Genomic DNA, 26,641 nt, shown 5'->3' with positions numbered 1-26,641 from the left:
CTTCCTTACTGAGTAAAATTTCCATGAGACTGATGTGTCTTCTTGAAGACTATGTGTAGAGCACCTAACACAGTGTTTGGTAATTGAAAATGTTTACTAAATATCTGTTGAATGAATGAAAATGTTTAATAAATATTTGTTGAAAGAATAATGATAAAGAGGAAATACTAGAATCCAAGGTGCTCACTATCTAGCCAAGAGGACTAAGAAGTGTGATAAAAGCCTTAACAGAAGTAAGCAGGACGAGTTACAGGAGAAGAGAGGACGATGGAGGGTGAAAGGAGGGACGTCTGGAGTACAGATACACTCAAAGATGAGGAGAATATTTTCTGGATTGAGACTGTCTCTAAATGAAATCTTTCCCCTCTCCCCAGCAAGCTCTAGAACAAAACATAAAGAACAATTCTTCAAAAGAGCTTCACATTTTAGAACAATTTTTAAAAATAGACATTAGAACGGACTGCACTGCAAAAATACAACCTTGATTTTATACCACCTACAGGACTTGCTACTTGCAGCTTCTGTCTGTAGAAATTTTTGCTCACTTCCATCCCGGGCCCCCTTTCTCTTCGCCCCTGCCCCCAGGGATTGTCAATTCTCAGAAGACCACTGACCTTGCCTGCTGCCGCCTATTTGCTGCATGGCCTGAGGAACATTTACTACTATCTTATCCCTGAGGAATTCTGAAGATGCAGCTGCCCATAAGACAATGTCTCTGCACCTCGCAGGGCTCCTGCGGAAGGAGAGAAAAGGAGTAATTAGTTACTTAGAGCGCCGACTGTTTTTACCTTTAATCCCATCTGGCCCCTACGTACCTAGCTCAGCCTTTAACAGTTTACAGAGCAAAGGCCAGTCCCCAGAGCGAGCGCTCTCTCCCTCCCTTCCTTCCGAGAGTAGAAGGAAAACAAGCTTCTAGGCTGGGGGGCGGAGGCGGGAGACAGGGGGCGGGCTCCTTCCCGCCACTCGGCCCATGGTGCGGCGCGCGGGGAACCGCGGGGCCGAGCGCGCAGCCCCGCCCCGGGGGCGTCACCGCCCGGAGCCCGCCCCGCCCCCGCGCCGACTGCCTTCTGCTTTCCACTTCCGCGGGCGCTCGGGCAAGCTGTTGCTTTGCTCTCCGGCTGGAGCCTGAGGACGCGGGGTGGGTTCGTCTGTAGGAGACTCCAGACTGTGGGCAACGCCATGGCCCCTGTGCTAAGCAAGGACGTGGTGGACATCGAGGTACCGACTGCGCGTGGGCTCGCCTAGGGAGGGCGGGGGACGCAGCTGGCGGGTGCCCAGAAGGCCGCCGCGGCCACCGCAGGGCCGGGGAAAGTGGGAGAGGCGGGAAACTTTGCCTCCGCGGGAGGTCTGCGGGGGAGGCGGACGAGCGAGGAGCCAGAGACCCGTGTGGGCTGGCAGGGAGGGAAGTGGGGGGCCCGCGACGGTAGAGGTGTTCTTTGGCTTGGGACCTGGCTGTTTACTTCGGAGTGGGGGTTAAAGAAGTCCCTGAGTGGCAGTGACTGAAGAACCACGAGTGTTCGAGAGAGATGGATTTTCTCAAAGGAGCGCTTATTTCTCACGCAGTCTATCCCGCACCTTCCCCTTTGCCCCTGTAAGCGTTTCGCCTTTCCGGACACCTTCAGTCTGTTGCCCCACCTCCAGTCGCGGAATAATGCATATTTGCAAAGCATAGGAATAAAGATCTGTGTGTCAGCTATAGCAGCCCCTGCTAGCCTTAGTATTGCTTATGAAAATAACATAGGGAAGAATGGGATAAGGTATTGAAAACATGAAAAATACAGTGCCTTCAGAAATACAAAATAAACTGTATTTTCCTCTCGTCAAGTTTTTGATTCTCTCTTGCACTCTGTTTCTGTAAAAATGTCATCTTTCTTCCTGTGAATAAAGTCCTCCCTGAAATACATGACTATTTCCTTTGACTTCTCCCTAAGACCTTTATGTATGCGATGAGACAGATATAATAACAAACAATGATTTTAGACGTACTAACCCAATGTCAGCACTTTTGAGCTAAAATAAACTGCTTTATAGTTTTTTGTTGTGTTTTGTTTGGGGCTTTTTAAAATTTGAGTCTCCTACGCTGGTAAAACGTGTATGTGCACGCCTATGTTTTCCTTAGAATGAAAAAATTTTCCTTTCCTTAGTCCTTTCAGTGGCTTAAGTAAAATTTTAAAACCACCTGTTTGCAGAAGAGCTGCTTTTTGCTATTGTGTTGCCACTGTGTTATCTGTGTCAGTGATTGAAGGAACTTTGTGTTCTGTTTGGGGGATTATAGTAGTGTTTTCTCCAGATTCCATACATTGGTTTGAAAAATCCACTCTAGTAATAAGAGCCAAAGTGTATTATGTGGACATGTCTACTTAATTTACTTGTAGTTTCTCTTGTGGATAGTTTACTTTTTCATATTGATCAATATGATATATTTAACCCAGTATTTATTCATGCACAGGGTAAAAGATACTTGATTTATGTCATTGTCCTTTTTGGTCCTTGTTACTTTGACTTCACCAGATGTCCCCTCTCCCCCCCACCCCCCTTTTGAAGCTAAGTCAAATAGTACGTTTCTGACAGTGTTAGGTAGTAGTGATGTACTGATTTCAGAGATAAGAATGTCAGAGGGCAGATGGCTTTTGAATTTATCTGTATCTCTTTTGCAGTTGTCCATGAAATCAGTTCATAACCATATTACCAAGGAACCAAGGAAAAAGATGCCAGTGAAATATTAACGACCAGCTTAATTTCATGAAATGTTTCGACTAAGACCATTTAAGAATGTCAAACCCTCACATTTACTCCCCTTAATCTAAGCTTAGTTGGCTCAATATTACTTGATATAGAATAGTGGCATTCAAGCTTTTTCACCTTTTATGTAGTTATATATGCACCACACTTTAATCAGTAACATCTTTCATCATTCATGGGAATTTTCTTTTCCCTCATAGTAATACCCATGATTCAGGAGCTAGAGTACCATGAAAGGATGTGAAATTAATCATTAAAATATAATGCAGTGAGGAAAAATACATTAAATCTAGAGGAACACATCCAAGCATAGATGTCTCAGGTGATCCTATTGACTCACCAAAGCTCATTTTTTTTTTTTTCTGGAAGAGTCGGAATGAATTATGAAGTTTCAATTTTCTATCAAATTTGAATGTATACATTGGATTTGCCTTTTTTGAATGAATTCTTTAAAATCATTGTCTAGAGATTGATCTGCCTGTGACCATTGCCTTGTCTCAAATATGTGGAGAAGCACGTAATCTTTAAAAAAAAATTATCAGTATAAAACAGTAAGTGTTCAGTTGATAAATGTGAAAAGAACAGAAGGTGGTGGTGACAACCCGCTATAATAGTGACTAAATTTTCTCCTTAAGCTACCTATAGAACCTCAGGTTTCAGTGAAGCAGCCAAGAAATATTTTTGTTTCTGGAGAAAAAAGTTACTGAGGCTTACAAAGTTGTTTTGTGTGCTCACTCCATATTTCTAGCCTCAATCCAGTAGCGCATCAGGGTTTGAAGGGTTGGGAGCATAGAAAACAGTCAGAATGTCACCAGACTCCAAAACTGAAATAACCCTGGGCCAGAAGATAGGCATAGCAAGAATGCATTAGTAGGTAATAGATACTAGGCAATAGAATCTAGCTCATATACTAAAAAATTATTGTAATTGTAGTAATGGTAGCAGATGTATGAGAAGTCAGACATTTTTCCAGACCTATTAATGTGGTTCAGGGCCTGGGATCTGGAGCAAACTGCCTGTGGTTGAGGTCTATGTCTACCCCTTTTTAGATAGGTGACTTTGTTTAGGTTACCTAGCTTCTCTGTGTCACATCTGCTAAGTAAGGAAAATAATCATAGACAAGATAATAAACAAGATATAAAATAGACAAGATATAAACATAGACAAGATGTAAAATTAATAAATAAATGTCACAACTTCACATCTTGTTAGGAAAAGGACAAAACATGTTAAAAAATAAAAATATAGAACAACTGTCTTAGGAAAATCACTGCCTGTGAAATAACTACTATTTTAAAGTTCATTAATGGTAGCTATATACTTTTAAAAGTTATTTTGCTTTGTGGGCTTACTTTCTGGATATAGCTAAATTTTGTCAAGAATGACTTTTGAATACAAATTCTCCTGGGAAGGTTTCAAGAAAGGTGAATATCAGACATTGATCACTTTCCCTGACCTCAGCAATACCTTCACAATAATTCATTTAGTTTGAACTGACAGCTGGTCTGTTGTCAGTATCTGCACTTTTAAAAGCAAGTAAGAATGATTTTGGAAGAGTTCACTTTTGTTCAATGTCTTGTTCCCCTCCACTGACATGGGTAATTGAGAATTTACTGTAAAAGTATAGCAGAATGAAAATGTATGCAGGTACAGTGGGCTTTTAATTAATTCTTTGGATATTAGTATTTTTGGTAAGTATTTATAGCTGAACTAAATTGCTGTCCACCCCTTTACTGTTTCCACAATCCCAAGTCAAGGTCTATTCTTAGAATTATCAGTTAATGACTCATAAGGAGTTATAAACTCATTTCAAATTTATCTTGAATAAAAAAAGGATTTCAGTCCAATGTCCACAAAGTCATAATGCTTTTAGAGTTAAATAGAAATAGTTTCTGAATTACCGATACTGTGACTTCTATTCATTTGAGAAGATAATCTAGAATTTTCTGTGTTTATTAATTAAGAAAATAATAAAATGATGGCTTTGGGAAATGGCAGTATAATGGAAACAACTTGGAGAAAGTAAATTTTCAGGAGAATTTTGAAAACAGGCTTACGAATTGGTAGAGGTAGCAAAAGGTATTTTAGAATGCCCTTTATCATAACTGCTTTTGCCCCTGGGGAGGGAGGAGGTGCATAGATCAAAGGAGAGAATAAGGATTCAACTTTGCAGAAGTTATGGGTTATTTATTTATTTATTTAAACTTAAATGTTTTTTACTGCATCCATTTTTGTCTTCTTCCTTTTATTGATTGGGCACCACACATCTCTGGGAATGCTATCTTGACTTGCCAAGCCTTTTAAAGCATTAAAAAAAGAATTTAAAAAAAAATTTGTGAGTTTGAGTTGTTAAAAATGTGCTTGTTCTCCTTATTTTAAGCTGTCCCGTGGACAATACTTAATTTTAAAGTATTTCTCCTTTCTAAGGAATTTAACTGGGTGGTAGAAATGTGTCTGATTATGTGATTTGGAAAGTTACTCCAAATTTGGAGAGTTATTCCAATGATAGCTCCTTGTGGTTTTAAGGTACTGCACATTCCTATAGTTAAGGATGGTTATGTATGTATTTCATTAGAGTTTAAAAAAAAATTTTACCTCCTACACATGAAGTAGATGGCTAGTTTCAGTGGTTTAATTAAAAACTGTGAGATTAATGACTAATGATGAATCTATCACTAGGGAGATTTTTAGATTGGATCTACTTAATCTTAATCATAGCAGATAGTGTTGACCGCTTAATTGTTAAAATGTGCTAAAATTCAATAGTCTCCTTTCTTACATTCTAGAAGGAAAACCCAGTTTTGGAAAGCTCTACATTTACAGTAAGGAATTAGTTAGAATACCAAGAAGATCTCTAGTCAGAATGCTGAGATAACTGGATGATCATTAAGCAATCATACCTTTCCTAAACTGTTGGAATACAGCATTTTACCAAACTCTGTATGTAAACAAGCAACAACACAAGAGCTGAAAAATAGACCTTCCAATAAGGTAAACATGTGTGGTCACTGTGGGAAAATTCTAGTAATTAGCATAAAGTTAAGTCACAAAATTAGAAACACTAAAATTGAAGACAATGAGACTAAAAAAAATCATCATGAAATAATGTGACAAAGGAACTGTAAGAGATTTGATATAGTCTAGGCTTCAGTGTGGCCAAAGAGATTGAAAAGTAGAGTTGGCCAATTTGCTTTTCTGCCTCTTAGCTAAATGGACACAATGATACATAGGAGGAAGAAATCTTCAGTGCTTAAAACTGTAAGGAAAGTTCTGTGTCATTTATATCCTGCCTTAATTAAAAAATATTTAGTAAGGCATTCTAAGGTTATAAATTTATCTGTAATCAGGATTTTGATTTTCGCATGTGACATGTTTGCCTTCTGGACTTCATTTGCTCTTAATCCTCCATGTTAAGACAGAAGGTATTTTTTGGCCTCAAACGTCAATAATGTGGGTGCTCACAGATATCCTGGAGCCAATTATACTACTGATAACTCTTAATAGGATTATGTCTTTCCTGGGGTTTATAATTATAACTGCTTCCATTGCTTTTAATTAAAATGTTATACTAGTAGATAGGAAACATCTGTATTTAACTCAACATATAACTTCTTTCAGACTCTTCACCAGACTCTTATCTATATATTGATGTTAGGAACTCATTATTATTATTATTATTATTATTATTATTATTATTATTTTTTGAGGTATGCGGGCCTCTCACTGTTGGGGCCTCTCCCGTTGCGGAGCACAGGCTCCGGACGTGCAGGCTCAGTGGCCATGGCCCACGGGCCCAGCCGCTCCGCGGCATGTGGGATCTTCCCGGACCGGGGCACGAACCCGTGTCCCCTGCATCGGCAGGCGGACGTTCAACCACTGTGCCATCAGGGAAGCACAGGAACTCATTATTTTTGTATAAACATTTTTATTTTGTATTTCACAAAATCAAGCTCATTTCATGGTTAGTTTGAAAAATAAACCAAAACAAAAAAACAAAAATTGCGTTAAAACAGTCCTGGGTTCAAATCCTGGCACTATTATTTTTTTATTTGTGTGATTGTGGTCAAGTTGTTTCCTGGACTATCAATCATTTCTTCCTCTGTCAGGTGGTTTTAATCTTAATTTATTTCGTGCAATAAATTAAGGATTTAATTTATTAACTTTAATTTAATTTAATTTTATTTAATAAATAAGGATTAATTGGAGTCATGTACATATAATGCCTTAGACAGCATCTGTTACTTAAAATATGTGCTTTTTGAATGGTAGTAGTTATTGTAAATATTACTATTGCATATATCATCTGTGTTATGTAAATGTCATTTGGCTAGAATGTTGTTCAACTCCAAGAATTAACTAGTGGTATCAAAAGCTGTTAAAATATGTGAAGAAAGGGAGAGTTAATGAAGTTAAAAGAATTATGAGTGAGGCTTTATTACAGATGAAATAATTTTGTAGACATGACTTATGAGAAAATTCCTGAATTCTTTTGGTCAGTATTACCAGTGAGATGGGGGAGTTTTTTTAAAATTCAGGTCAAATTAAAGAGACCCTCTTCATTTTGAGTTTTATTTCTATTTAAAAATATTTTTAATGCCCACTGTATTACCAACCCTCTAGTGTAAGCTGCAGGAGATTCAAAGGAAGTATGTGGCACAGGCTTTGTCTATATAGGATTATCCACATCTAATTCTCTGGGGAATAAGATTCAGATTCAGCATTGACTGCTCTCCTACCCCCTAACCCTTGCTGTTTTACTGCAGTGTACATATGGATTGATTTTTTGGTGTTTTTCTGAGTGTTTTTGTGACTAGATCAGGCCCAAGCTTTGGTGAAAATGATTTCTTGGCATTCTCAATGATATGTAGAAGGGATTGGTGTTATCCTTTTCTGAAAAGAAATCCCTATACAATTATTTTAAGAAAAAGCGTCCAACTCCATATCTCTTTGTGTAAACTGGACTAAACTTATAGTTTCTCTAAGTGAGCATATTAGCTTCAAAGAAAGTTTCTTTCCGGACTTCTAAGCATCCCTGCACACACTATATTTGTATTTATAACTTTTTTAATTCCTAGGACGGAGGGAATTGGAGATCAACCTATTTTGCACAAGGAAAAGATAAAGTGTGCCCTTTCTAAAGGATGACTCAGATAATAAGCTTTTTATACTAGGTTATAGTAATTTAATTTCTTTGAGGATTTCAACTTGGTTGTATAATAGCATTCTCACTGTCTTCTACCTCTATCATAATAATTAAAGACAGTCCGTGTCCCTACCTCCCAGGTGCTTGGGAATTGATATTATGAGTGCTTACGAATGTCCCCTTGAGGCACTCCTGGCTAGGCCACTTTGAAGAAAAATCTCTTCATCAATAATGAAGTCCTGAGGGCCACTTCTCAGGGGACCCACACAAAATTACATGTCAACTCCAGGCCTGATTTATACAGATGGTGCTCAAGGATGGAGCCTGACTGTACTTCTCCCTCCCCCAATATTTTATTACCTACCACTCTCTGCTGATCCTCCCCATGCCCTTCCCCACTTTCACCTCTCTCCCAAAACTTCATCCTCCAGTTTTCAACTTGTTTTACCTACTCAAGATTGACTCATCTAAGTAGATCTGTTTGTTTAGTCTTTGTGAAATCCTTTGAATGATATTAAAAATTGACCATAGTAGCATGTTAAAACTTTAGAAATGTTAGTATGTTTAATTAAAGGCCATGAGGAAGTCTTCAGAAAAACAATAGAAGATAATGTGTATTTACTATATGTTAATTAAAATAAGCATCCTGGGATAGGGGCCAAGCCTGGGGATATTTTTGCTCCATAAGTGAGATCCCTTGCTGTCTGACCTTGTGGAAATCATTCAACCACTGTGAAGAGTTTGCTGATTCCTCAATGAGTTTGCTATTGATCAGTCTTTTACGGATGGTTTGTGATACAGTATGGCAATGGTGAAATCGTTTGGAAACGTGACCTGCTGCAGGGTGATCATATTAAGGAAATGCAAGGTAGTGGTGTAGAGCTACTGTATTTTACATGCTAGGTAGGATTAAGTGCACCATTTATACCAGCTATATGGATTTGATATACTTATTCACCTGATTTTTAAACTTTCTTCATGCTTGCCTGCTTCCTTTTCTTTTTTAATCAAATGAATGAGTTAAGTCTAAATCTCTCCTGAGCACACAGAAAAAGTCCGATCCTTCTTTATATGGCTGGAGTTCTGTGAGGGTGATCTGGAATTAATAAATTCATATTTTTGTGTGTCTGTAGAGTGATGCTATCTATATTTAACTAGGAATTAGGACCAGAGATTCCAGAAAGGAATCAGTTTCTCCAGTGTGCTTTTTGATTGATAACTGTCAATGGAAACTGGAGTACAGATAGTGGATCCCCAGCCCCACAGAAATTCAAGTTACCTTTCTCTGACTCTTTGCACCACAGTATCCTCAAAGCTTTGGGGATCTTCTTCCAAATGTTCTTCCATGACAGATTTTGGGGAGTGCTGGTGAAAAGTTTGAAATCCTTGGTAATTCAGAGAAGAAAAAGTCATTCAGTTCTCTTCACAGATCCCTAGGATTAAAGCATAACAACATTCACAGCAAAATACTCTTTATTGGGGGTTAATTTTCATTAATTAAAAAAAAATTTTCTAACTTAATTTTAATTATTTTTCATGATCATTACAGAAGATTTAAAAGATGCAAAAAAAAAAAGTGAAAAGAAGATCCCAAACATACAGTCACACCACATGAAACAGTCATGCTGATAGTAATTTAGTATTTTCCTATACATGAGGTTTTTTTCCCTAAATAGTTTAATCACATATAATATTCATTTAGGTATAGCTGACTTACAATATTGTATTAGTTTCAGGTGTATAACATAGTGATTCAAAATTTTTATAGATTATACTCCATTTAAAGTTATTATAAAATATTGGCTATATTCCCTGTGCTGTACAATATAACCTTGTAGCTTATTTATTTTATACATAGTATTTTGTATCTCTTAATCCCCTACCCTTATCTTCCCCCTTTCTGATTCCTTCTCCCTACTGGTAACCACTAGTTCTCTGTATCAGTGAGTATGTTTCTTTTTTTGTTATTTTCATTCATTTGCTGTGTTTTATTTTATTTTTTGATTCCACATGTAAGTGATAACATACAGTACTTGTCTTTCTCTTTCTGACTTATTTCACTAAGCATGATACCCTCAAGGTCCATCCATGTTGTTGCAAATGGAAAAATTGGCAAAATTTCATTCTCTGTTTTGGCTGAGTAATATTCCTATATACACACGCACGCACACATGCACACACACACGTGCGCGCACGGCCCCACCCACCAGCAAGCAGGCTGCCTTAAGACCCCCTGAACCCACAGCCTCCGCTGGGCATGGCCCTGTCCATCAGAGGGCCTAAGACTTGATGCCACACACCACAGAGCAGGCACTAGAACTGGGACACCCCAGCACCCTTCAACCAGAGACTCAGGGACCCAGCTCTTTCCTCCAGTGGACACATACTAGTTCCAGAACCCCCTGGGTCCCACCCCACCCACCAGTATGTGGACACCAGTCCCAGGTCAGTTGCACCTGGCAGCCTGCCGTGGCAGGACCCAGCTCACTTACCAGCAGGCCACCACCAGCACTGGGACCCAGTGGGCCCTGATCCCTCGTACCAGCAGGCTAACACCAGCTTCGAGAAACCTTGTGCCCCCTCAGCCAGCCACCCCAGGGCTGGCCACTCACCAGTGGGTTAACACAAGCCTTGGAACACCCTGGGGCCCTGCAGTCAGAGACCCTGGGACTTGGCTCTGCCCAACAGTGAGCTGGCACTAGCCCTGGGACCCCATGGGCCCTGGACCCACCTACCAGTGTCCAGCACAAGCCTCAGGCCCCGCCAACCCTGGCCCCACCCACCAGCAGGCCAATATCAGTTCTGAGATATCTTGGACTCCTCAGCCAGCTGCCCTGATTTCCAGCTTCATTCACCAGCACACCAGCACCAGGTCTGGGACACCCAGAAACCCACAGCCTGCTGTGTCAGGAACCGGCACCACAGACTAGCAGACTGACACTAGATCCAGGAACCTTAGCGCTTTATCCACCCACTCCAGAGCCTAGCTCTGCCTACCACTGAGCCAGTACTAGTTCCAGGACCCCCTGGGGTTCCACACCCAGCTGTCTTGTGACCCAATGCTGCCGACCAGTAGCCAGCAGCCTCTGCACAAGGCAAGGCCTGGCAACCAACTGGACGAAGGGCTGGCCACGCCTACCAGGCCATCCACAGTAGTCAGCCTGCCACAACAGACGTACCCATGCAGACTTCATAGAGGCACCACTAACGCATATAGCTCTGGTGATCAGAGGGGAGTATACTGCTGGGATGCATAAGGCATCTCCTACAGAAGGCCACTTTTCCCAGGTCAGGAAACATAACCAACCTACCAGATACATAGAAATAAATACAGCAACTTAGGCAAAGTGAGGCGACAGAGGAACATGTTCCAAACAAAGGAGCCACGTAAAACCCCAGAAGAAAAACTAAGTGAAGAGATAGTCTTCCAGATAAAGTGTTCAAAGTAATGATTGTGAAGATGATCAAAGAACTTGAGAGAAGAATGGATGAACAAAGTTGAGAAGTCAGAGGTTTATAACAAAGAGAAAATATAAAGAGGAACAAAATAGTGGTGAAGAATACAATAATTGAAATGAAAAATCCACTAGAAGGAATCAACAGTAAATGAAATGATACAGAGGAACAAATCAGTGAGCTGGAAGACAGAGTAGTGGAAATCACTGAAGCTGAACAGAAAAAAGAATGAAAAGAAATGAGGACAGTCTAAGAGACCTCTAGGACAGCATCAAGCTCACTGATATTCCCATTATAGTGGTCCTGGAGTAAGAGAGAGAGAAAGGGAAGAGAACATGTTTGAAGGTATCATAGGTGAAAACTTCCCTAGCCTGGGAAAGTAAACAGACATCCAGGTCCAGGAATCACAGAGAGTCCCAAATAGGATTAACCCAAAGAGGACCACACAAAGACATGCTGTAATTAAAATGGCAAAAATTAAAGATAGAGAATATTAAAAGCAACGAGGGAAAAGCAATGAGTTATGTAGAAGGGAACTCCCATAGGCTATCAACTAACTTTTCTGCAGAAACTCTGCAGGCATAATATATTTAAAGTGATGAAGGGGAAAACCTACAACCAAGAATACTCTACCCAGCAAAGCTTTCATTCAGATTTGATGGAGAAATCGAAAGTTTTTACAGACAAGCAAAGGAAAAAGAGTTCAGCACCACCAAACCAGCTTTACAAGAAACGTAAAAGAGAGTTCTCTAAGGGAATAAGAAAAGGCCAAAATTAGAAACATGAAAATTATGAAAGGAAAAAGCTCATTGGGGAAGGCAAGTCTACCACATACAAAGCTAGTAAGAAGGTTAAAAGACAAAAGTAGTAAAATCATCTATATCTGCAATAGGATACACAAAACAAAAAGATGTAAAATATAATGTCAAAAGCAGTAGTAGTGAGGGGTGGGGAGTAAAAATGCAGGGTCGTTAAAATGCATTTGAAATTAAGAGATCAGCAACTTAAAACAATCATATATATATATATATATATATATATTGCTATATATAAACCTCATATTAACCACAGACCAAAAATCTATAATACATACACACACAAAAAAGAGAAGGAATCATACATAATTTTATATTTGCTTTTTTATCCTGTCAGAAGTATTTCCCTACATTCTTACTAACTTTTTAAAAGGCAGCATGATTCTCTGGGAGTGGAGATACCAAAGTTTATTGAAAACATTTATTATCAGACATTTGTTTTTAGCGTGGTTATTAAAAATAATGCTTCAACAAAATTCTTAAAATGTTGTAAATATACTTGAGAGGGTGGCTTTAATGATTTGTAGTGCATTTCAGTTCTGCCCTTCTAACCTACAATGATTCAACTGAATTAAGCATCTTTAAAAAGTATTTTTTAAATGGAAGTGTCTCATTATTGGGTACAAAGACAGAAAGGACAAAATGGAATTGGAACCAATCACCCATTTGCCTCATCCTCCCACCACTGACACAAGGCTATGGAACACTCAGGCATCTGGATGTCCTTTCCTTTGATGTGGATATGACTTGATTTGCACTCAGTCCTGATCTGTTGCTTATTTCTAGACTGTGGCTTTACTGCCTGGTGGTGGTGCCTTATTTTTTCTGTCCTGGGAGAACAGGATGAGTAAGGTTGGGATTCAAGTTGTTATCTTGAATGAATAAATCTCAGGATGTGATTGCAAATGAATAAATGTAACACCAACTGCAGATGTCCCAACATGTGACCAAGGATGGAAACTTTTACATTGTAGCCCCACCTTCAAAATCACTCTGTCAGGCCAGATTCTCAAAGGATTCTTTCACCTTAGGTCTTTACATCAGAAGAAGTAGTGTGTGTGTGTGTGTGTGTGTGTGTGTGTGTGTGTGTGTACACACAGGCACATGTATGTTTGCAATTTTTTCCTTTTTCTTTTCCTCATAGCACTTAGGAAGAGGAAAGGGGCAGTTAGTGTAACTATTTTTGCCTCAACACAGTTTTCTCACATGACAAATTTAATAAAGCAAAACTTTTTTTTTTGTCTTAGATGTGTTAACCAAAATAACTTTTTAAAAAACATTTTCTTTTCTTTATTTTTATTTTTCAATTTTTTAAATCTTTTGGCTGTGCCTCGTGGCATGTGGGATCTTAATTCCCCAACCAGAGATCCAACCTGTACCCCCTGCATTGGAAGCATGGAGTCTTAACCACTGGACCGCTAGGGAAGACCCCAAATAACTTTGATTCATGCTTCATTTAAAGCTAAAATTTACTTGCAACCTGAACTCTGAACATTGGTATGCTTAAGCCTCTATATTTTTTGAAAGAGATAAAAACATTTGTAGAAGAAAATTCTCATATGTTCATGAATATTACTGCCCATCACCCCTTCACACCAAAACTAGACAGTAATAAACAAAACTTTAAAATATTTTTATACATGTTTAAGATCACATTATCATGAAAGGATTCTAGAAGAGAAATTATCCAGTGCAGGTATGACTATTTTAAGGATTTGAAATATTTTTGAGTTGTACAAATTCATATGGCTGCTATCAGTGTATGAATGTGTATGAAATGATACCCTTGAAGGTTAATATTGATTTTTAATTTTTAAATAAACAATTTGATGAAAACTCCTGTCTGATTAGTTCAATTTGCATTTATTTGAATATTGTAAGTTTGAACATTTTTCCACATTTTAAAATAGTTTGCATTTTCTTTTAAACAAATTATGTTAACAGAATTTTAATGTAATAATAAAATAAGAGAAAATAAATACAAATAAGAACAGTAGATATCACCGATTTTAAGAAAATTAAGTGCTAATGAATTACAAAATCAGAACAAAACTAATGCTATTTTGGAAATATACCATCCACTAAAACTACCCTCAGATAAATTCAGAAACGGCAGTAGATCAGTAGACTTAACCTTTTAAAATATTTATTGGTAATATATAATGGATCATTATTATTTATTTTAATTGTAATGAAAGGGTAGCAGGGATTAGTGATTAAGAGTATAGGCTCTAGAATGAGAGCGCTAGTGTTTGTATCCTAGCTCTGCTACTTACTAGTTTTTGACCTTAGCAAATAACTTTAACTTTCTGTTTGTTTCCTTGCCTGAAGAGTCGGGGCAGTAATAGTACCTATATCATAAGATTGTTGTATGGTTGAAGGAAGTAGTGCATATTCAGTACTACATATTTTTAATAGTTCTAACGCATAGCAACTGTGTAATTAATGTCAGCTGTTAAAATATTAATAATGGCTACTAATTATTGTTTTGACTCCAACGGACTTTGTCTCTCTGAAAATATGTTGTTTTGATATTCTAAAAACACAGAAATCTACTTTTTTTGTTTTGTCCATTTAAAAATATTTATAAATTTCTTACTATATGCTAGGCACTGGTCTAGATTTCAGAAACACATCCGCAAACAAGACCAAAAAGATTTCTGCTCTCAATAAAATTGCATTACAGTAGACGAGTAATAGACAGTAAAAAAACAAATGTGTGGTAGTTTTAGACAGTATGATGAGTTTTGGTAAAAGTAAACCAGAATAAAATGATGCAGAATGACTAGTAGAGCCTTCTTTATATGTAGCAGTCAGAGCAGGCTTCCTTATGGAGGTGACTTTTGAACTCAAACCTGAAAGACCAGAAGTCTGCCATGGCTTTTGAGCTAAAAAAGAAAGCAAATCAAAGAGGTAGGATAGAACTTAGTTTGAAGAGCAAAAAGAAGTAACTGGTGTGAGGGAGATACAGGTGTTGTATGTAATGGCATTAAGTTTGAAATCCCTATTGAAATCCCTTGAAATCCCTGTTTGATATCAAAGTGAAGATATCAGATAGGCAGCTGGAAATAAGCATCTGAAGATCAGTGAAGCAGTCCTAGTGGGGATGGATATTGGAGAATTATGGGGCTAAGACCACTTAGAGACAGTGGAGCTAGACAAGGGGCTGAGGAGTCTGGTATCACAGAGACCAGGGAAAGAGGAAGGATGTGTTAAAGTCAGCTGTCTTTATTGCTGTTGCATAAAGATTCTTTAGTTTGTTAACATGTTGAAATTGTGAGCTTGACAATAGCTAGCTTGGAGGAAGGAGCCAATAAGAGTGGACTGAGAAGAGAACAGAATATAAGGAAGTGATAGTATGACCAGTGACAACTCTGGGGAAATATTCTGCTGTAAAGAGGAACATGGAAATGGGGAAGTAGCTGGAAGGGGATAAAAGAGCATATACACATGTTAATGGAAGAGATTCAGTGGAAAGAGACACCAGTGTTGAATATATAGGAGGGATAATTACACGTATGAAAGGATTCTTTTGGTGAGAGGGAATAGGATTGATAACATAAGCATTAGAGTAGAAAAAAAGGTAGAGAGGTGGTGTATATTGGGTGGTGGGAAATTGAGGGAGTTCCCATCTGATGGTTTTTATTTTCTCAATAAGCATATGAGGCAATATCGTTAACTGAGGCTAAGAGGAAAATGGAATATAGATTTGAAGAACAGATGAAAATATGAATAGATTTTCTGCAAAGTGGGAGAATGGAAACAATAAGAAAGTACAGTAGGATTGTTAGGCAGTGTTTGTTTTCCATTTGAACTTTGTCAACAATTTAACTTGAGAACAGTGAACATAATTGGGAATTCTCCAGCCACTTGTAGCTGCTTGGGTAGCTAGAGAAAGTAGTTAAAGGGCTTAATTGGGTTCAGATTTGCCTGGGCAATGAAGTTGATGTGAGAGAGGGGAAGGGAGTTAAGGGTGTTTTGAAGATGAGGGAAGTCAGAATACCAGGGGTGCACTCAATGGATTGGCAGTCTCAATAAGGTCAAAGAGTTTTTGTAAGAGGGAAGAGTATAAAAGGTAAAGATTAGAGTGGTGTGTTTGAAATAAAGCTTTTGGAGGTGGTGCAATAATTAATAACAAGGCTAAGGGAGATGGTGGCTGAAGTGATGTGGAAGAAAAAAAAAATTGTTGGTGAGACTGTTGAGTAAGAGGCAGATGCTGGATAATCTAAGTGGCTGTTGAAGTCACTGGACTGCTGAAAAGAATGGAGGGTATGGAAAGAAAACTCGATGTTAAATTTTCACTGAATTTGGGCAGAGGGTGGTGTGGTGACCAAGGAGTTGGTAGATGACAGGAAGGCAGAGTTATAAGGAGGAGAATACAGAGGAAAGATGATGTGAAGATACATGAGGAAAGATGGCCATATGACTACGGAGGCCGAGATTGGAGTGATGCATCTACAAGCCTAGGAATGCAGAGGATTGTCTGCAAACACCAGAGCATCCAAGAGACAACCTACAGGTTTCAGAGGAAATATGGCCAGTTGACACTTTAATTTCAGACTTATAGGCCTTAGAACTGTGAGCCTGTTGTTTTAAGCCACCCAGTTTGTGGTATTTTTTAATGGCGACCCTAGCAAATGAATACAGATTTTAATATGAATTGCAAAAAAAGCTGGGATATTTGTGGAAGGAAGCAAGGGAAGGAAGGATGAGATTTTGGAAGTAGAGATAGCTAAAGTTTGTAAAAGAGAAGATCTTTATTAAATTCACATTCATAGTTTAAGGAACTAATTAGTGTTAAATATCATAATATATTTTAGAGAACCCTAAATATGCTATTAAAGTCCTAGTTCTGCCACTGTATAGCTTTGTCAAATTAAGCTAATTTCTGTATCTATAAAATGGAGATCATGATCATTGTCTTGTCTACCTCATACTATTATTGATTGGAACAAATGAATTAAGAACAAATGCATCTGGAAGCTGATATTATCATGAAGTTCTTTAACTTACAGACAAGTACAGTCCTTGTATGAGGGGAAAATACGTTTATTATCAAATATGATGAAGAACCAAGTAGATACATTCTAAAATCTACACTAAAAATTAAATATGTATTTTTCCAAAGCTAAAGTTACCAACAAGGTATATACCTTCATTCAGTTTTATAAGTAATTGTTAAGTATCTGCTATATCGTAAGCTCTACACTAAGTACCATGTGGGAACTGGCTAAAAAGATAAATGCGTTTCCCCTTAATGAGCTTATGACATCAGAATGGAATTTGAAGCAAATTCACAAATAAGTATAAATCAGGACAGAAAGTGAAAAGTGCTTGGGTGTGATGGTTCAAAATTATGGTGTTAGAATTAAAGTATGCATGTTATAAATCCACATTCATGCAGCTTGGTGATTTAGCTTTACACTGTTTTCATTTTATTAAATAAGTGATAATAAAGAGATTCATGTAAGTTGTGTTATAATCTCCCACCTTCACTCCAATCTCCTGTAATTCAGGGGCCAAAAATGAGTTAGGTGTCTGTTTCTAGGGACAGGTAGAGGAGGGCTCTCCTGGCTGAAATGGGTCAAGTGTAAGACAGCTGTAGGGACAGGTAGAAGAGGGCTCTCCTGGCTGAAATGGGTCAAGTGTAAGACAGGTGTAGGGACAGGTAGAAGAGGGCTCTCCTGGCTGAAATGGGTCAAGTGTAAGACAGGTGTAGGGACAGGTAGAAGAGGGCTCTCCTGGCTGAAATGGGTCAAGTGTAAGACAGGTGTAAGTACAGGAGCTGGCAGTGTTAGAGTTAAGAAGGGTGAATGTGGGTCTGTGTACTCACAGCACTTTTTTCCTCCCTGCCTTACTTAAAAACATGTTTCCAACCCTACAAAGATATATTAGTTTCAGAAATGATAAAACCAAGGGCATAGAAAGGTTAAATGGTTCGACTAAAGTCAGTAGTGAACTGGAAACTAAAATCTATGAATATGAGCCCAGTTTTACATTGCTGTTTATTCAGACATTAAAATACATGACATGAAAATGAGGAGTAAAAGAAGTACAGGAGTGGGAAGTCCTTCAAATGTTACCTCATTTTTTCCCACTGTATGCATTCACAAAATTTCTCAATAAGATGTTTTATATTCAGTTCTTCAAGGAGTCCTTCACATGTGTAAATGAAACAAGGTATGAATGGCTTCTAATCCACAGGCCAGATGGTTGCAGTGGAGGGGAGCTGATGAGGTTTCATCAATCACTTCTCAACATGGTGTCAACTGACCAGTTTTGCCCTTTGCCAGGCTATGTTGATCTCTCACAGGACACAGTCTTTAATTGTTGGAGAAATTAGGAAAAATAGGCAAAATGGACTGCAGAACTGGAATTGGCTTTGGGATTCTATATGTATATATATATTTTTCTTTAGTTTCTATACATTTAGACATTTGTTATAAAACATTCACTGGATCCCTTGACTGAAGGACATTATTCTTTTGCAATTCTCCTTTATAACAGTGATGATGCCACTGTCAAGACAATCAGTTCATATTTGAGAATTAGAAAAAAATCATTACAAGGCTATGATCTGTGGTTAATTTATATAAGCCTAACCATTGCCTCTTTTGCATTTTTAGTACTAATACAATTTTGAATTAATTATGCTACAATGGCAAATACTTAGAGTTGCATATTGTGTAATTGTAATTTGCTCTACAATGTTCAAAACAAAGCAATTTGTCTAGTTTTCAGTTAATCTGAAAATGAGATAAATCAGGAGTCTATGTAAATATTTCATTTCTCAATTTTAAAATAGTATACCTCCATATAAACCTATGGTTTAAAAATATAACCTTTGGGTTTGATAACTTTTATTCTTTGAGTCAACTTTTCTGGGGATATTAAATTACATTGGCTAGTTATGCAAATGCTCATGCTACTACTCAAGCTCACCAGTGCCTTTTAATATCCATGGGAACTACTTTGGATTAATATGGAACTTTGAGTTCTTTCCATATTATTAAGGTACTGTCAATGAAATGTTATGATTACCTTGCTGGCCAGTGAATCCTGTGGAATAATCTCTGAATTATCCCATTGTTTTAATAAAGGCATCTTTAAATGTAATTTAATTAGTGTAACAAATGGACAAAATAAAAATAAAAAATAAAGAAAAGCCTTTAAGGAAATCAGTGGTGCTCTTTATTATTCCTCCCAGTGATAGGCTGGTAAACAACTGATTGGGAGTGGAGAGAGGGGGATGGGGAGCAGGGAAGTCATGATTTGTAGTTTGCTGATTACCAGGGGGTAAATACATCCTCCACAGCAGGTTTTACACTCTAAAAACATGAAGTTGGGAAAAAATGTTAACTGTAGGCTCTCCAGTACCCGCTGGAGCTGGGTCCAGCTCTAACAACACTGACTTCTCTGCAGCTCTCTCCATCTTCTCTCCATTCCTTTTCTAGAGGCAACACTTTTAGCTGTTCCTGCTTTTAATTTACCCATAGTATGATTCATCCATCTATCACATTTTTGGACATTTTTCTTTTTATCTTTGGCTATTTGCCTAGCAGTTTTGGAAAAGTACAGTTTTTTTAAAGACCACCTAAAGGTTAAATTAAGATTTTAAAACACTAAATATTTGGATCTTTGGGTTTCTCTAGTAGAGTTGAAACTAATTTAAATTACCAAATAGTGGGCTAGAAAGTGAAAAACAGTGAAATGTAAGATGGTTCCAAGAAAAGTTTTCCAAGGAATAATTTAAAAAAGATATTAGTGAACCTAAAGACATCACTATGTTAATAATAGACTCAATGTAATAACACAGGACATTTCTACAGCCTTGCTCATATTAGATATTGCTTTGCTAGTCTAGTATGTTTTGCCTATTTCAAGATTCTGGTTATGGCAGAAGCTCTACTTCGGAACTGATACATGAATTGTGAGAAACATTTTTTTATATACTTAAAAGTTATCAAATGCTTCAGTTCCATAACCTGTATTTTTAGGAGGGTTAAATTTCATTGTATTTAAAATTTTCTTACCTTTTCCAATAAAAATTATTATGTTCAATGTAAAAAAAAAAGCAAAAGGAGTCTGAGATATCTCATTCTCTGATAATGTTAAACAGATCATTTCTAGTACTTCAAGTTTTTATTTCACTTCATAGTAAATACTACGAGATGTATTAATCATCCAGCCTTTACTTCCTTAAATCTTAACAAGTGTGTAAATAGCACAAATGTTGCTCACAATCAATTCTGTTATGTAATTATGTAGCAATCTTGTTAATTTCCATCACAGAGAGTCTTCCATTAAGTCAAATCCTCCTCTATGCCAACATAATAACCTTAATTACAAGTTAATAGCCATCATTTTTGAGGAAAATGTTTATACCTTTGAATAAGTTTAAATGCCAGGAAGGCTTATAGAAAGTATGTGGACCTATACAGTGATGGAATTGCCTTTTATCAAACACCTGGAAGTTACTACAGTTATTTAGATTGAAATAGAGAGTAATAGCTGATTGTTTCCTAGTAGTATGCCCCATTTTAGAAAAGTCTTAAAAGGTAAATGGTTCTGTTTGTATGCTCTTTTTACTAAATATTCTATGACTAAAATAAATCTCACTAGAAGCTGAATGCTACTAATTTGATAAAATTATTACTCATTACACAGCAATGTAACTCTGCTTAAAATTTATTTTCAGTTATGAATCTGTAAAATGACAGCTGAAGTGCAAGAAGCTTTGTATTGAAAGTGACAGTGATAATTTACTCATCTTGAGATGAATAGTATTTCAGTGGCAATGGAAAACTTTTAATGCTTAAATAATTATTTTAAATATGGGGATCATGTGATCTTTCCTGTGGAAACAAAAGAAGCCTAGTTTTATCCAAAAAATCTGAAACACTGAACTTCTGACCTATTATGCCTCTCTCTGGTCTTATTATTTATACATCTCTTGATTGTTGCTCCATTTCTGCTTTTATATATACTTCCAGTCAGAAGTGTGGTCAGAGGCAATGTAAAATAGTGGATAACTCAAAATATTTTGTAGCTTCTTTGTAATAATATTTTTATATGAAAATGATAAAGTAATGGAATCAGGAGACTTGGTCCTAATCTTGACTGCCTTTAACTTGGGTTTTCCTTTCACCTTCCTAGATTCATCTGTAAATGGAGGTCCCTTATGGCTCTAACACTCTAAGGAGGTGCAATTCAATTCATTGTGAGCCTCATTTATGTTATACCTATACAAGGTACTGAAGATACTGAGATGAGTCATAGCCAATCATTATAGTCGATATGCTCGTCTCGTTGGGCAGACAGGCACATAAGTAGACTTTTTTTTTTTACAGTGTAGATTTCAATTGGAACACATGATCTAATAATATATGTAAAAAATTTTATAAACTGAAAGTGTTAAGCATATAATTTTTATTATAATGGAAGTAGTGTTACTTGGCATTTCTAAGTTGTAAATTGTATTTTTGGTACCAGAGCATCTGTGATTTCTTCACAATTAAGGAAAGATCTTAGCTTTTCAGATAAGATGTCTGGACTTAATTCAAATTCAACAATTGAAAGGCACTGGTAACATGCTGTATTTCACTGTCAGTTTTTTTAGTCTATGTGTCATTTGTAAGATAGCACCAGTACTCAAGTGATGTGTCAAAAAGAATTGAACACTTTTTCCTAAGCCAGTTCTGTATCTCAATTTTTACTTTCTGTGGTTACCCTTTCTCTTATAATCACAAATTCTTGACATGGGAGAAACACTTATTTTTCTGTCTCTTACAGCTTGCATTCATTGTCATCACCTCCTTCCAGAGTTTCCTTAACAATATTTCTAAGATTTGCCTCTTTCTTTTCATTTAACCTCGAAACAGGTAATCAGTGTGTACCAGTTAGTTTGTTAGGTGCTGTGGCTAACAGACAGATAATAGATTTTTCTTTAAGTCTGACTTATTCATGTCTTATTTACATTGCTATATGTCCTAATACAAAACTCATTTCACTATTTACAATGAATATACTGCAATCTTTGAGTTACATATATTAAAAATAAATATGAAGCTAATATTATTGCTGCCCATGGAGGAAGTAGAGTAGTTATTAACAGTATAGAATCTGAAGACACTCTGCCACTTTCTGGGAAAGTTACTTAACCTCCTTGTGATATTGTTTCCTCATGTATAAACTGGTAATAATAATAGTAATGGCATCTTAGGATCAACTTGAAAAAACACTTAGAATGGTGCCTCGTGTACTGGAAGCTCCCATTTAACATCAGCTATTAAAAACAGTCGTCCAATGTAAGAACATTAGAAAAATGTGCCTAAGTATTTCTACGAAGAAGAAACGTTATAAAATTTTGAGAAAGAGGAGTTAAGCTGTCTTCTTGTTTGAAATATATATTAGGCTGAGAATAAATCCTGAAATTAAGTCCGAAAATATTGATAGAGATAGTGTATCTTGGGAGCACAGAGTGTGTACTCTACCACAGCCTGGTAAGTTGGGTTTAACATAGCTTGGTTCAAGTGTGGATTGAAGGCAGGGAGTGTGCAAAGGATGGTTATGGAAGGTTTCCAGAAAACAGTATACGAAGGAACATTGGGTAAATTTTTATTCACATCATCGTGCCATATTGTAAAAAATTCATGTCAGTTAAAATGGAGAAACCTATTAGCAGTCAATCAATGGAGATTAAAATGAATCTTGTTTTTCTGTGCTGGCACAACAAAGTTTCCATTGATCATTTTTTGAAATGAATAATTTTTGGTTTAGGATTTTTGACATGGTGATGGGTTTCAAGAAAAATACTAACTTATGCTGATGTGATTTCCCATTTTTCTTTTAAGTACATAAGCCAAATGCTTTCATTTTGATGTTTATATATATTCTGGCTCCAAATAGTTTGCTTGTTGATGGGACTATCAGTGCTTCCTACACCTAGTTGGCCACCAGAATCACCTTGGGCACTGTAAGAACCAGTTTATGAGACACATTATAGAAAAAATTAATAAAAGTGTCTTAAACAAGACAGTGATTTATTTCTTCCTCATGTAAAGCATCCCAGAGATACATAGTGCAGGGCATGCAGCACCTTTTTCTTGTCAGCAGGCTTCTGTCTTTACACTCTGATATCCTCAAGTCCACCTCATTGTTCAGTTTGGAAGTTAGAGCTCCAAAAGGATGGAGGAAGGGGAAAAGAAGGGTGCACCTCTCTCTTTAATGAGACTTCCTAAAAGACCCACACTTCTAAATACATCTTACTGGCTGACACTTAGTTGAATATATGAGTGGAGAAATCACTTTGTTGCCATTTAGAGCATTTTTCTATGTTTTTTTGTCAAGATGCTTTAGAAAGTTAAGTTGTGTGGAAGAGAGTGACCGTTAAAATATGGTACTCTTGTCTCTACTTCCACTTCTGCTCAAGGTGGAGTAAAAGGGAATGAGTTTACATTTTGTGTCAGGGATCCCCAAGACCATTCTCAGACTCATTGATTCACTAGAACTCAGAAGTTATTATATTCATGATTACAGTTTATTACATGAAAGATACATTAAAATCAACAAAGAGAAAAGGAACATAGGTCAAATCCAGAGGGAACCAGCCACAAGCATTCAGGTGTCCTCTCTCAATGGAGTTATGTGGGACATGCTTAATTCCCCCAACCACAATGTGTAACCACATGTGTGAAGTGTTGCCAGCCAGGGGCGCTGACCCAGGCCTTAGTGTTCACAGTTTTTATTTGGCCTTAGTCACTGAGGCATATAGTGCTACATGGCTGACTTCAGTTACTCAAGCACTAGACCCCCAGAGAAAAAGCAGGTGTTCATCATTAATCACACTGTAAGCTTAAACTATCTAGTCAGGTTAGTGTAGCATGGCCCAAGACCTTAGGCATATAAAAGTACTCTGATCAGAGCATTCCCAGCTTGGTTCCCAGGAGTGGGTCAAGGACCACTTCTGAAAATAGTCCTTTTCTGGTAATGTGCAGGATTTGAGCAACTCAGGCCTACTGAATGAACCCGTTCCTGCATACATTCCCACCTGACAGTAAAAAACAAATGAAGCGTATGAAACAATGGTTTTTAATAAACTAGCTATCAGGCAACAAAAGATTCTGATCCCTGAGAGACAGATAACAAAGGAGGAGAGCCCCCAATATTTGCCCAGCTTACTCTCTTGAGAGAGTTTATAAGTTTCAGCTCAGGAAGTGGGAACCTACCCATGGCCTGGTGGACTCTGGGGAGACCAAGGCCATTGGAGTTTGTAGCACAGAGTAACAGAGGAGAGTGCTTCTCAGAGGGAAACCCGGAGCTCTGAAGGGGGCCTCCCCCTGAGTCTTCCACAGAGGAATGATCAGTACATGAATGTGAGAAAAGTGACCCAAAGCTGGGTAAAGAACAATCTGAGAGAACTAGAAGGAACAGTACCTGACATTTACACTGGTCTGGGAAGAATGCCTGCTCCTGCCACCCAGACTGGAACACTTCATGATTCATAGGGCATTAGGCACTTGCCTCAGTAGTGGAAAATAATTAACCCTAGACTAAATGCTGCTCAGATACCACCTCACAAATTTAAAAGCAAGACCCAAGAGGATCAAACTATTTCCACATAACTATGTCTTAGGACAAAACTCAAGAATATAAATAGGAATACAGAAACATCCCAACAAGGTGCAATCCACAATACCTGGCAACCAGTTAAACATTACTAGACATTTTTGAAAAGAAGTAGGAAAATACAACCCATAATAAGGATAAACATGAATGAATTGAAACAAACTCAGAACTGACACAGATGTTAGAATTAGTAGAGGACATTAGAATAGTTATAACATGTTCTGTGTGTTCAAAAAGTTAAGTAGAGGCACAGAAGATAAGACAGAAGTGCTAAATATATATATATTTTTTCGGTATGCGGGCCTCTCACTGTTGTGGCCTCTCCCGTTGCAGAGCACAGGCTCTGGACGCGCAGGCTCAGCGGCCATGGCTCACGGGCCCAGCCACTCCACGGCATGTGGGATCTTCCCGGACCGGGGCACGAACCCATGTTCCTTGCATCGGCAGGCGGACTCTCAACCACTGTGCCACCAGGGAAGCCCAGAAGTGCTAAATTGAACTTACAGAAATGATAACTACAATATCTATGATGAAGGATACACTGGATAAGATGAAACACTGATTAGATAGTGCAGAAGAAAAGATAGTGAATTTGAGGACATACCAATAGTAAATATCTGAAATGAAGCATAGAGAGAAAAAAAAAATGAGCTGCAAGTTGTGGGACAGCTTCAAGTGGCCTAATATATACATACATGGAATCTCCTAAGGAGAGGAATGGTGGTGGGGTGAGAAATCAGAAAAAAATTTGAGAAAATAAATCCATAGGTCCAAAAAGCCCAATGAAGCCAAGCAGAAGAAATACGAAGGAAACCACACAAAGACACATCATAATCAAATTGCTGAAAGCCAGTTATAAGGAGAAAATCTTCAAAGCAGACAGAAAAAAACAGGCAAACTTGGTTCAGAAGAACAGAGATAGGGTAAACAGATTTCTTCTTGGAAACCATGCAAGTGAGAAGACAGCAGAGCAACGTATTTAAAGTACTGGGAAAAACACAAAACTCTCAACCTAGAATTCTATACTCAGTGAAATCAGCATTCAAAAACTAAGGGGCGGGCTTCCCTGGTGGCGCAGTGGTTGAGAGTCCGCTTGCTGATGCAGGGGATGCAGGTTCGTGCCCCGGTCTGGGAGGATCCCACATGCCGCGGAGCGGCTGGGCCCGTGAGCCATGGCCGCTGAGCCTGCACGTCCGGAGCCTGTGCTCCGCAACGGGAGAGGCCACGGCAGTGAGAGGCCCACGTACCGCAAAAAAAAAAAACTAAGGGGAAAAAGACTTTTTCAGACAAAAGCTGAGAGTGTATCAGCAGCAAACCTGCACTGTAAGAAATGTGAAAGGAAGTCACGTCCTTCAGACAAGGAAAATGATATCAGGAAGAAATATTGATTTACACAAAGGAATACAAAACTGCAAAAATGGTAACTGCATGGGTAAATATATGGTTTTTACTTATTTAAAGGTCATTAAAAGGTAATTATTTAAATGAAAACTATGTAGTGTGGGGTTTATAATATATATAAAAGTAAAATGCAACATGGATAAAACATTGAAAACATTGTGCAAAATGAAAGAAAGCAGTTACAAAAGACCATATATTGTGTGATTCTGTTTATATGACATGTCTGGAATAGGTGAATCCATAGTGAGAAAACAAATAATCCAATTAAAAAGGCAGATGCAAATAGACATTTCTCAAAGAAGTCATACAGATGGCTAATAGGTATATGAAAAGGTGTTCAACACCTCTAATCATCAGTGAAATGAAAATTAAAACCACAGTGAGAGCCTACCTCACACTGTTAGGGCTGTTGTCAGAAAGACGAAAGATAATGAATGCTGGCGAGAATATGGAGAAA

General features: G+C 37.8%; 1 protein-coding gene across 1 annotated transcript in view; it reads left to right on the top strand.

Annotated features, from left to right (window-relative positions):
* Positions 1-1,056: 1,056 nt before the first annotated feature.
* The window catches only part of DPYD (dihydropyrimidine dehydrogenase), an 817,544-nt gene continuing 791,959 nt past the window's right edge, over positions 1,057-26,641 (top strand). Inside the window, exon 1 of the mRNA XM_082616442.1 lies at positions 1,057-1,218. Coding sequence (XP_082472568.1) covers positions 1,180-1,218 — 39 coding nt within the window. The 5' untranslated portion in view covers positions 1,057-1,179. The remainder of the gene's footprint in view (positions 1,219-26,641) is intronic.

Source organism: Mesoplodon mirus (genome assembly GCF_964341445.2).
Source record: "Mesoplodon mirus genome assembly, chromosome: 3".
Taxonomy (NCBI): domain Eukaryota; kingdom Metazoa; phylum Chordata; class Mammalia; order Artiodactyla; family Ziphiidae; genus Mesoplodon; species Mesoplodon mirus.
This window is presented reverse-complemented; position numbering and strand designations above follow the sequence as displayed.